Here is a 12,470-nt window from a genome sequence, read left to right on the forward strand (position 1 = left end):
CATACACTATTTTGAGATTCATTTTCTTGCAGGTATTTACAGGAAGATAAAGAAATACAACAGTATTTATGAAAAGCAATACAGTACACTAGAGAGAGCGGAAGATTGTAGGAGAGCAGAACAGCAAGTTGCTGGTCTCTGCTCTTGTTACAGCAGCAAACCCTCACTGGACAGAGTGAGAGAGTGGGGGGAGGGAAGAGAGAGAGAGAGGGGGGGAGAGAGGGGGGGAGAGAGGGGGGGGAGAGGGGGAGAGGGAGAGAGGGAGGGAGAGGGAGGGAGAGGGAGAGGGAGGGAGAGGGAGAGGGAGGGAGAGGGAGGGAGAGGGAGGGAGAGGGAGGGAGAGGGAGGGAGAGGGAGGGAGAGGGAGGGAGAGGGAGGGAGAGGGAGGGAGAGGGAGGGAGAGGGAGGGAGAGAGAGAGAGAGGGAGAGAGAGGGAGAGAGAGGGAGAGAGAGGGAGAGAGAGGGAGAGAGAGAGAGGGAGAGAGGGAGAGAGGGAGAGAGAGGGAGAGGGAGAGGGAGAGGGAGAGGGAGAGGGAGAGGGGGGGGAGAGAGAGAGAGAGAGAGAGAGAGAGAGAGAGAGAGACTGACTGTCTGAGATCCATACCGCTTCAGGAGCCTATGGTCGCTGGGTGAATGTGGAGGCAACCTACCCCCTTGAACCAACAGTCTAAAGGGGTGCAGCAGCAAAGGAAACACTAATTCACAAAGCATTAAAAGTAGCAACACATCTCAGTATAAATGCAAAGAACTGGGCTTTGATGCCATCAGTAGTGCTTGAGGCAAACACCATGTATTACAGAAATGCGAGGAGGAAGAAAGATATTAAAGGATATATTGATTGATTATGTCAAAAAGTGTAGCTCATTTCTATGATGTAACTAATTTTTATGTATGTGTATGTAATCTCTGTGGCACCACACTTAAAATTTTTGCTTTTTGTATAATAAAAATGATGGTAGAGATGAGAGGTTACTGGCGAATATTTGTAGTTTGAGTTGATGTGTTTGATGTTGTGGTGTTCTGCAAACTTGGCAATTAACTTGCAGACGTTCCATCACCAGTCAAGGTGTGCTGGTGTTTCTCTCTGGGAGTGCTCATGTTTCAATAGGTCCCTGTTCGCTTGCCTCGCTCCTGATTGGCTAACTCTTCAGTTGATCTTTGAGTTTTATTGGCTCGCATTTCTTTGGCTCTTAGGGGTTCGCAGTTGACGTCTACGAACCGCAGAGAGAAGAACACCACTTTAGCTGAGGCACCGCAGAGGTTCTGGCACAGGCAAATGTGAAGCGGGTGTATTAATTTCTAGAAGCATGGTTCTCTTCTGATAACTCTGTAAACAAACATATCAAAATAGACGCCATCCATGAACCCCATAAGATCCAAATAAAAATGTGAGCCAATAGAATTCAAAGATCAACTGAAGGGTAGCCAATCAGGACCAAGGCAAGTGATCGGGGGCCTATATAAACACAAGCACTCCTAGAGAGAAACACCAACAAGAATGCACCGAGGACGTCGCTCGACTGGCAATGAAACATTTGCAAGCAAATTGCCAAAAGGAGAGGATACAAATACAGATCATCCCTGTATTATGAACAGATTCCATTTTTATAGATAACTGTAAATCGATTCTGTTCATCAGTCAGAAAGTACACAAAATCACCTGATATGATAACTATTCCTCCAAGGAATTGTAATTTATTTAGTTTGATATTGTCACATGTACTGTGGCATAGTTAAAAATTTTGTTTTGCCCGCCTGCCATCCATACAGATCATTTCATTGCATCAGTATATTGAGATAGCACGAGGCAAAATGCAGAATATAGCATTAAAGTTATAAAGCGCAGTGCACTCTGACAGTAAGAGCCCTACTTATCATACATGAGGCCTGTTCAATAATCTCGTAACAGTGGGACAGAAGCTGTTCTTGAGCCTGGTGGCGTTTACTTTGAGACTTTTGTATCTTCTACCTGATGGAAGTGGGGAAGAACAAAGAACGTCCAGGGTGGGAGGGGTCTTCATTTGCTGGGGCAGCAGGAAGCACAGACAGCCCACGGAGGGAAGGCTGATGTTCTGAGAGTTCTTTTCCAGTCTTGGAGAGAGAGCAGCTGCCTTACTAAGTTGCGATGCAAATGCGGAGGATGCTTTGTATAAATTTCGGGAAAAGTCAACAGGGACACACCCCACGAGGAAGTGGAGGCACTGGTACACTTTCTTGGTCATGGTGTCTACAAGGTTGGACCAAGACAGGCTACTGCTGAGGTTTACTGCTAGGAACTTGAAGCGCTTCACCATTTCAATCTCGGCGCTGTCAATGTAAACAGAAGCATGCACACCATCCCACTTCCAAGCCAATGTTTTGTTTTACTGACATGGAAGAATTGTGTTGATAAGAGCCAATTTACTAGAACGTTAATTTATTGTCTTCCCCTGCCTAGCTACAGTGGTACAGAATCAGAATGTCCCAATGCTCAATGGCTGGTATCAACGGGCTTAAAGTATTAGTGAATGTGACACACAGTATTGATGCACATGTATCAACATGTAGTAAGGAATTGCTTGTCAGATTCCAAAGCAACCCTCTAAACTTTTACCAGTGGTAATACCAACAGCCTGTGTTGTTCAGAGACAATGGTGTCTGATTACTGCCTGGTGCACAGGCTTCTCCCAAAAGTGGTTCTCACTTTTATTTAATATTAAGGGAGCTTGCTTGTACAGACGAGGAGTCCATAAGTCAGGGGGTGAAAGGAGGGAGCCCTTTTCAACGCCATTCTTTCATCACTGAAAACTACATAGATTTGTGGTCTCCCTCTCAGAAAACACTTGGGTAATGTATTAAAATATGAATGGATACATGAGTAGATGTAGAAGAGGCCAATCACAGTCATTGTAAACCTACAATTGTCACTAATAAATGTAACACAGGAGAAACTTTGCATGGTTAACATGTGAAGTTTCCTAAGTTACAATGGGGTTTCTGGAAAGGGTATTTATGTTTTGAAGATAAATCTGGATAAATGCAGTCCAGTGTAAAATTCTTAGGCACCCTGGATTATTTTATATGGTTTCAGATGGTATGGCCTCCACAGAGCCCTGTTCTCAACATCATCGAGGCTGTCTGGGTTTACCTGAAGCGAATGAGACCGCCGAAGTCTGCAGAAGAACTGTGGCAAATTCCCAAGATGTTTGCAACAACCTAACAGTCGACTTTCTTATAAAACTGCACAACAGTGTAGCTAAGAGAACTGATGCAGTGTTAAAGGCAAAGGGTGGTCACGCCAAATATTCATTTGACTTAGATTTTTGCTCAATAGAGTAATTCTATTGATATTTAGAAATTTTCATTGCATTATTTTTAAAAGCACCTTTGTTTTACGCACTTTTTTGTACATGTGTTTAAGACTTTTAGAAAAAGGGTACAAAAGTTAAACAGGGACAGACAGAATGGGTGTGGACGCAAGTGATGGAAGTGTTAATATTAGAATGAGGAACGGGGGCAGGCCACATAGTCCTTTAAAGCTGCTCCACCATTCACTGGCAATCAACACCAGCACACCTCGGGGATGTGTGCTTAATCCACTGCGATACTCTCTCGACACCCATGACTGTGTTGCTAGGTACAGCTCCAATGCCATGATAAATCTGATGACAACTATACCGGACCGAATTTTGGATGGTGACAAGAGGGCGTATAGGAGCAAGATACATCAGCTAATTGAGTGGTGTTGTGGCAACAACCTTGCACTCAATGTAAGACCAAAGAACTGATTGTGGACTTCAGAAAGGGCAACACAAGGGAACACACAACAGTCCTCACAGAGGGATCAGAAGTGGAAAGAGTGAGCCATTTCAATATCTCTGAGGATCTATCAAGGGCCCAACATATCAATACAAAGAAGACACGGCAGTGGCTATATTCCATTAGGAGTTTGAGCAGGTTTGGTATCTCACCAAAGGCACTCACAAATTTCTACAGATGTACTGTGGAGAGCACTGTAATTGATTGCATCACCTGGAGTCCCTACTGAAATCAATGGGGTGCAAAACTATGCAAATTTGCACCCTAGCCTTCCTTTAGCACGTTCGCTGTCCAGCAAAGGTGGTAGGATAAGATCGCCTGAGTCAAGTTGTGTTTTTTTTTGCCCACCAAACACAGGTACTGAGACCAAAGGAGGGTCCCTCCAGAGTTCCAAATGAAATCAACTCAGTCATTATAGAGTAAAAACAGAATCTGGGACCTTCTGTCACGAACTGTCATGTCAGATGCCCATTCTCTCTGTAGTTTACATGAATACGGAATCTCCAAGATAAAAGGCTACATTTTCCCCTTAAGAAAACGCAGAAGGATAGCATTGCACTTCTTACTGAATAAATTGTAATCCTTTCTGAATATCCTCCTTGCGTTTCCGTGTACCTGGAGAGGTACTCGACATGTCAATAACAGCAAGTGCCTGTGAAGAAAAAGAAACAGTTATTCACTCAGGAGGACAGTGGATTTAAAACCTAACCACACAGGAAGAAGCACAGAAATCACTTTAGGGTTCCACTGGTGATCGTCCCGCACTTTTCCTATAGATCAGCGACCAAATTGGTGTTGCTTCCTGCACTGTGCTGAACTCATCGACTTCATCCACTTTGTCTCCACCTTCCACCCTGCCCTCAAATTTACCTGGTCCATTTCCGACACCGCCCTCCCCTTTCTCGACCTTACTGTCTCTATCTCTGGAGACAGCTTATCCACTGATGTCTACTATAAAAACACAGACTCTCACAGCTACCTGGACTATACCTCACCCCGCGCTGTTACTTGTAAAAACACCATCCCCTTCTCTCAATTCCTCTGTCTCTGCCACATCCGCTCTCAGGATGAGGCTTTTCATTCTAGAATGAAGGAGGTGTCCTCCTTTTTCAAAGAAAGGGGCTTCCCTTCCTCCACCGTCAACACTGCCCTCAACTGCATCTCTTCCATTTCACGCATGTTTGCTCTTACCCCATCCTCCCGCCACCCTACCAGGGATAGGGTTTCTCTTGTCCTCACCTACCACCCCACCAGCCTCCACGTCCAGCACATAATTCTCCAAAGCTTCCGCCACCTCCAACGGGATCCCACCACCAAGTACATCTCCCCCCCACCACTTTCTGTAGGGATCGCTCCCTAAGCAACCCCCTTGTCCATTCGTCCCTCCCCACTGATCTCCCTGCTGGCACTTAACCTTTCAAGTGGAGCAAGCACTACACCTGCCCCTACACCTCCTCCCTTACTACCATTCAAGGCCCCTAAACAGTCCTTCCAGGTGCGGCAACACTCACGTTTTACATCTACTCCTCAGCTCCCCCACCTTTCAAATCTACTCCTCAGCTCTTTTCTCCAGTCCTGCCGAAGGGCTTCAGCCCAAAATGTCAACTGTGCTCTTTTCCTAGATACTGTCTGGCCTGCTGAGTTCTTCCAGCATTTTGTGTATGTTGCTCAGATTTTCAGCATCAGCAAATTTTCTCCTGTTTGACTTTAGGGTGCATTATCTTTATTTTAAGTATGGGAGAGGGAGTTGACCATTTTGTAGATAACCTGTTCAATAATTTTTACATCTAAAATTTACAGGATGTGGGTGCTGGATGCCCTTGAGAAGGCAGTATCCTTTCCAAACTGCTCTCATATCCATGTCAGGAAAGGATGACATCAATTGAAGGGCCAAATCTTTCTTTCACATGCAGGAATAATCCTATCAAGAAGATGGTTCTCACTTCAACAGCCTCTCAAAAAGAAAGTAGCACACTGGGGATTTTTTTACAGTGTGAGCTCAATGCCTTCATATTGGGCTTCAGGTGTCTTATTCTGATGGGTGGCAGGGTGGAGTTACGTCTCTACCAAAGGAGGTGTGTGCCACTAGCCAAGCAGGTCACCCTTGGGCAAGGTGTAGCACCCGCTTAGCCTCCCCACACCTGATCAAGTCACGTGAAGCCATGGGAGCTGGTGGGTGGACAGTCATACGAGCAGCCGTTGCTATCACAAGTCCTGATTATGCAACCATTGACACCAGGCAGACAATCTCTGAAGGTTATTGATAATGGCTGGGGTCACCCATCTTGTAAAGACACTGCCCAGAAGGCAATGGCAAACCACTTCTGTAGAAAAATTTGTCAAGAACAATCATGGTCATGGGAAGACGATGATTGCCTGTGTCATACGACACGGCACATAACGAATTAAAGAATCTTACTCTGAGAGAACAGTATAACCAAGTAATCTAAACCAACAATAACTGTAAAGTCCATTATGCAGGACATATAATGGAACGGAAAAGATGGGAAGCAGCATGCAATCAGTGTCAGACGCATTTTTTAAAATAATGTACAATTAAAGGCAATAAGGAATTCTATCATTTTCAGATCTATGTACCTCAATTCCAAAACAGTAAAAATACCTCATAATAAAGAATAGTTTGTAACTCAGCAGGAAAAAGATCTAAGCTAGCGGATCAGAGATCTTAATGGAAAATTTCAGAGAAAGACAGTGTTTAGTAATGCCACTAGACAGCCAGCAATGGTGGGCTTTTGTAAATCTTTTATGTACAATTGATCTCTTCTTCCAGATTCAGGCAGTGCCTGAAAATAGCACAGATTACACTCAAGGAAAAACATTAGAGATTGGACAAAAAGATGCAGGATAGACCCACTCCCCCTAGAGCAGGGGTTCCCAACCGTTTTTATGCCGCAGAGTCTTACCATTTACTGAGGAGACCATGAACCTCAGGTAGAGAACCTCTGCCCTAGAGGGAGAAGTTTAAAGTGACTAAGTATATGCAGTGACACAATACCTCACTTGAAACATGTGTGCACCTGTATAGCGTGTTAAGACTTGCAAAAACAAAAGTAGGCAAGTCAAATCCTGGCAAGTCAACAGACAATTTGCTGGAGGAGCTCAGCAGGTTGAGAAGGGTCCGAGCAAGGAAAGGAAGTGTCAATGTTTCGGGTTGAAACTCTGCATCAGGACCTGCAACCTGCGAAACAAACATCACGGGTGCAGCTCTACGATTTCAACCCGCCAACAATTTCTTTCTTCCCACAGACGCTGCTGAGCCCACTGGGTTCTTCCAGAATTTAGCACAACAGCAGCCATTTAAAAAAAACAACAAGTCTCGTCGGATGCGAGTCATATTGTGAAGTAGCAAGTGAGGGAGCGGGATCTTTGCCAAGCAGCAGCCCTTTAAAAGCAGCTTCGGGAGTTAAACAAGAGAAAAAGTCTGGAGCTGGAAGTCCCTAAGGCAGTCCTACGTCTGCTCGGAGGGCAAAGCAGTGTGATAGGGAAATTTCATGGTGATTTTCATGATCAGCAGCAAAAATTATCCATAAGATACATCTAGAAATATTCAGGAAGCAAAATCCTTGCTGTCCAGTATTTTTGTCCAGCTTTATTTTGTGCTCTGATTGTGCTTTTGCTCCTTATAAATCTTTTAGTTATTTGTTGCTGTATAGTATATTCTGTCCTAGCCTCTGACCTGCCACAATTGGAGGGCAACTTTTCACCCAGAGGGTAGTGCTACCCAAATGGAATACCAGGAGTTGCCCCTTCCCCCTGAGGATGACCTCACCTTGGCACCAGAGGAGGCCGTGGACCAACATGTCGGAACGGGAATGGGAATGGGAATCAAAATGTTTGGCCACTGGGAAGTTCTGTTTGCGACAGATGGAGCGGAGGTTCTCGACGAAGCGGTCTCCCAATTTGTGACAGGGCCTCACCAATGTAGAGGAGGCCGCATCTTTCACCCCAAGTCCCTCACGATCTTATGCACCTCTACCAGGTCACCCCTCAAACTCCTTTGCTCCATTGAATAAAGTTGCAGTCTATGCAACCTCTCAGGCTTGCAAGACCAAGTGACATCATGGTAAATCTTTTCTGCCCTCTTTCTAGTTCAAGTCTTAGCTAAAACAGGGTGAGCAAACCTGCACATGCCACTCCAAGTGGAGCTCCAGCAACATCCTCTATAACTGCAACATTTTTATTGTGTGCCATCCTCTGCCAGAGCCTTGGCGACCACTTTTTTTCAAGTGGTTGTCTTGGAGGAAAGATTCTGTGAGCGGTCCCCCACGTCCCTCTCACAGCACAGCTTTTTTAAAATACGAGGCCGAGTTGCGAGCTCGACACTCAACCCGGCACGGATGGAACTGCAACATAACTCCTAAATTAATCACATTTTTTCATTCACCCCCGCCCCACCCCCAAGATTCTACTACTCACTGATATGCAAGTGGTGATTTAGAATGGCCAATTAACCTACCAGCCGCAATTCTTTAGCTACAACTATTTGCACTCATAAGAAACCCCTTCCAGTCAGGGGGAGAAAAGGCTAACTCCACACCGATAGCAGCCGAGGTCAGGGTTGAACCTGGGTCTCTGGCACTGTAGAGCAGCGCTTTTATTAGCTAAATCACTATACCGTTCCAAGTCTTCAGGTGCTGATGAATTCGTCCTAGAGTCTGAAAAGAAGTTGCTCACGAAATCTTCGACGCATTGGTTTTAGCTTTGCAAAATCCTCTTAATGTGCAAAGGCACCAAAAGACAGAAAAATAGAAGTCATTCATTTACTCAAAAAGGGGTGCAGAAAGCAGTTAACAATTTCCACCTTGGGGAAATCATCAGAAACTGTTAGAATAAGTTAAAAAATAAGTTGCAGCAGGATTTCTCAAAGGAACATTTACATTTGAGCAGTTTATTAGCGTTGTTTTCAGTCCTACTGCGTGCTGTAGATAATAGGAAACAAATGGATATACTAACGGTTTCAGAAGGTGCTTATTAAGGTATTAAAGGTTATTGTGGAAGCTAAAAGCTCAATAATGTATGAAGCCAAGACTAGTTCCGGTGAAGAGTCTTGGTCCAAACTATTCATTTCCCTCCATAGATACTGCCTGACATGCTGAGTTAACATAGAACAGTGCAGCACAGGAATGGGCCGCTCAGCCCACAATGTTGGGCTGAACCAGCTAAAAAGCTAATCAAAAACACCTGAACACTAATCCTTCCTACCTACACCATGCCTATATCCCTCCATCTTCCTCACATCCACATGCCTATCCAAACATCTGTTAGAAGCCTCTAATGCATTTGCCTCCACCACCATACCAGGCAACATATTCCAGGCATCCACAACTCTCTGAGTAAAATAGTTATTCCTCACATCACTCTTGAACCTACTCCCCTCTCACCTTCAATGTGCGCCGTCTGGAATTATAGACATTTCATCCCTAGCAAACAGATACTCTCTTTCCATTCTATCAATGCCTCTCATAATCTTATAAACGTCTGTCAGATCTCCCCTCCAGCCTCCGACACTCCAGAGAAAACAACCCAAGCAATTCCAGCCTCTTGTGATAGCACATACCCTTGAAACCAGGCAGCATCCTGGTAAAACCACTTTTGCACCCTCTCCAAAGCTTCAGCAACCTTCCTACAGTGGGGCGACCAGAACTGAACACAATACTCCAGATGTGGCCTGTCCAGAGCTTTATCAAGTCCCTCCAGCATTGGGTGGGTACTTGTCCCGGAATGCCAGCATCTGAAGAATTTTGTGTTTGTCACATGGTCCATTCTGGTAGGAGTTTGGTTTTTTCTGAAAATCATATCTAAATGGTTAAATATCTAAATTTGTTATTGTCATTTAAAAAAAAAATCCGATAGGTATATGGACAGGAAAGGAATGGAGGGTTATGGGCTGAGTGCAGGTCGGTGGGACTAGGTGAGAGTAAGTGTTTGGCACGGAGTAGAAGGGCCGCACTCACGCCTTTCAACCAGCGCACAAAGGAAATTAATGGGCGCACAAAAGGTTAATTACTTAAAATAATGTAGTAATTAATAATCATATTTATTGAAAATAATCTTTTAGCTAAATGTCGGCTGTTGACTTTCATAAATAGTCTTTGTGTTCACTTAGAAGAAAGGTTTCCTGAAGATGAAGTACAAGAATGGTCAGCTTTTGATTTCTCCGCAACAGCAGATTGTGACCTCACATTTGGTGGTGAACAAGTTAATGCCTTGTGTCTAAAAGATCATGATTTTCTAGCTGAAAATACTGTAATAGTTAGACAGTTAAATGATTTCAAATTTTCCGCGCAAGAAAAAGTTAAATTTAAACTGATTTCAAACTTTGCTCAAATGTCGGCATTTGTACTTCAAAATGAACAGTTTTGTGACCTTGCACAGTTGATGGGACACTGGGGGAACCTTTCTTGCATCTCGTGCAGACTGTGAGCGAGGTTTTGGCCTAATGAATCAACTCAAAAACAAGCTGAGAAACCGTTTAGGTGAATGTCATTAGGATATGTTAATAAGAATCAAAATGGAAGTTCTATTAGTCTAGATAGAGTTTACAAAGAATGGGTAAATGCCAAAGACAGGACAGAGAAAAAAATAACTGAGTGACTTAAATATGTGTTATTTTGTTGTTATTCTGCGCAGTCTTATGTCAAGTGTTTTGTCAACCTACATAAACAGTGCCATGTGTGCATTCAGTGTGCACATGCTTTTGTCACAGGAAAAAAATTTGCACAACATAAGATTTTTGCGCACACTGACCACCAAAAATTAGAGGGAACATTGCTGAGAAGTCCTGACAAAGTGGATGTTTTATCTAGAGTGAGTTTCCTCCGGTGCTCCAGTTTCCTCCCACAGTCCAAAGACATACCAATTGGTAGGTTAATTAGTCACTGTAAATTGTTCTGTGATTAGGCTAGGGTTAAAATCGGGGGGGGGGGGGGTAGTTGCTGAGCAGTGCAGCTCAAAGGGCCAATTCATGCTGTATCTCAACAATAAAACTGGGATGACAAGGGGAGAAGTACTGGTTACAAATTAGGATAGCCCGTTTAAAACAGAAATGAGATGGCTTCTTTTCTCTTCAAGAGTTGCAAATACTACCATTAAATATCCTTAGGACGGATACTTGATGAAGCCAAAAAGGTGAAACATTAAAAGGAATGCAGATCCAATGTAAAGTCAGGTCAATGTTAACAAATGGTGGAGCAGGGATGGACACCTATTCCTTCTCTAATTTCTACATTTTGTATTCTTTCTCCACTGACTTTGCCCCTTGTCCTAACCCTATCCAAAGTATGACAGCACCTCAGCTGCAAGAGTGAATAATTGAATAACCACATCAAAGATGAACGAACACACGATTATACAATTGATTTGTAAAAGTAAGATTAAAATATAACCAAAATGGGTACGGGATTATAACTGTTCTGAATGCCCCCACTCCAAGAATACAGGCGCAGGGGGGTTCTACTGCAGTTGTACAAGGCCTTGGTGAGACCGCACCTAGAATATTGTGTGCAGTTTTGGTCCCCTAATCTGAGGAAAGACATTCTTGCTATAGAGGGAGTACAGAGAAGGTTCACCAGATTGATTCCTGGCATGGCAGGACTTTCATATGAAGAAAGACTGGATCGTCTAGGCTTATACTCACTGGAATTTAGAAGATTGAGGGGGGATCTTATTGAAACGTATAAAATTCTAAAGGGATTGGTCAGGCTAGATGCAGGAAGATTGTTTCCGATGTTGGGCAAGTCCAGAACGAGGGGTCACAGTTTAAGGATAAAGGGGAAGCCTTTTAGGACCGAGATGAGGAAAAACTTCTTCACACAGAGAGTGGTGAATCTGTGGAATTCTCTGCCTCAGGAAACAGTTGAGGCCGGTTAATTGGCTATACTTAAGAGGAAGTTAGATATGGCCCTTGCGGCTAAAGGGATCGAGGGTATGGAGAGAAAGCAGGTACAGGGTTCTGAGTTGGATGATCAGCCATGATCATACTGAATGGTGGTGCAGGCTTGAAGGGCCGAATGGCCTACTCCTGCACCTATTTTCTATGTTTCTATGTTTCTAAGAATAAGATTATGTTTCCAAGGGCTCATTCCAGCAATTTGAGGTGATACCAAATGACACTTCAGTACAGTATTAAACAAAGAGTAGAAGGTCAAATACTGTACCTTTTGCCTCCTCACTAAAGAACCTTTGATGCCAACTTAGTAACGTCCTGGGGCATCTTACCCGATGTCCTGGCCAATGGTTACCTCTCAACCCAGAGCAGCGAACATGGTCTGGCATGTTGGTGCTCTTTGTGGGAGCTTGCTGTGTCTAACCTGGCAGCGTTACTTTAAAAAGTACTTCATTAAGCTGATAAGCACTTTGAAATGTAAAAAGGCACTAAAGAAATACGCACATTTCTTCATTCCTTCCAGTAATTAAATTGCATTCATAAAACAAAATGATCGCAATAGATCTCTCAAAATCACTGGAACTATTTTAAAATTAGAAGCTTCAGAACACTGTCCAGCTCATGATCCCATTTAAAAGGTTGTAAGTTATGTTTCAGTGTGCGAAATGTAAGAATAGGGAGAACATTTATGCCAGAAACAATTATTTGGGACTTTAAAATAACTAAAATATTCTCTCCATGTTTAAATGAGGAAACTGTCTAAATT

The 12,470-nt window shown here is 43.7% G+C and overlaps 1 protein-coding gene across 3 annotated transcripts in view; it reads right to left on the minus strand.

Annotated features, from left to right (window-relative positions):
- Positions 1-12,470, minus strand: part of zc3h7bb (zinc finger CCCH-type containing 7Bb) — a 91,317-nt gene that overhangs the window by 78,343 nt on the left and 504 nt on the right. For all 3 annotated transcript variants that reach the window (XR_009508532.1, XM_059953727.1, XM_059953728.1), the window contains exon 2: positions 4,365-4,450. Coding sequence is in view for 2 of the 3 variants with exons in the window: in XM_059953727.1 (XP_059809710.1) it covers positions 4,365-4,432 (68 nt within the window). In the remaining variant the exon portion in view is untranslated. The remainder of the gene's footprint in view (positions 1-4,364; positions 4,451-12,470) is intronic.

The sequence above is a fragment of the Hypanus sabinus genome, chromosome 29 (genome assembly GCF_030144855.1).
Source record: "Hypanus sabinus isolate sHypSab1 chromosome 29, sHypSab1.hap1, whole genome shotgun sequence".
NCBI classification, from domain to species: Eukaryota; Metazoa; Chordata; class Chondrichthyes; order Myliobatiformes; family Dasyatidae; genus Hypanus; species Hypanus sabinus.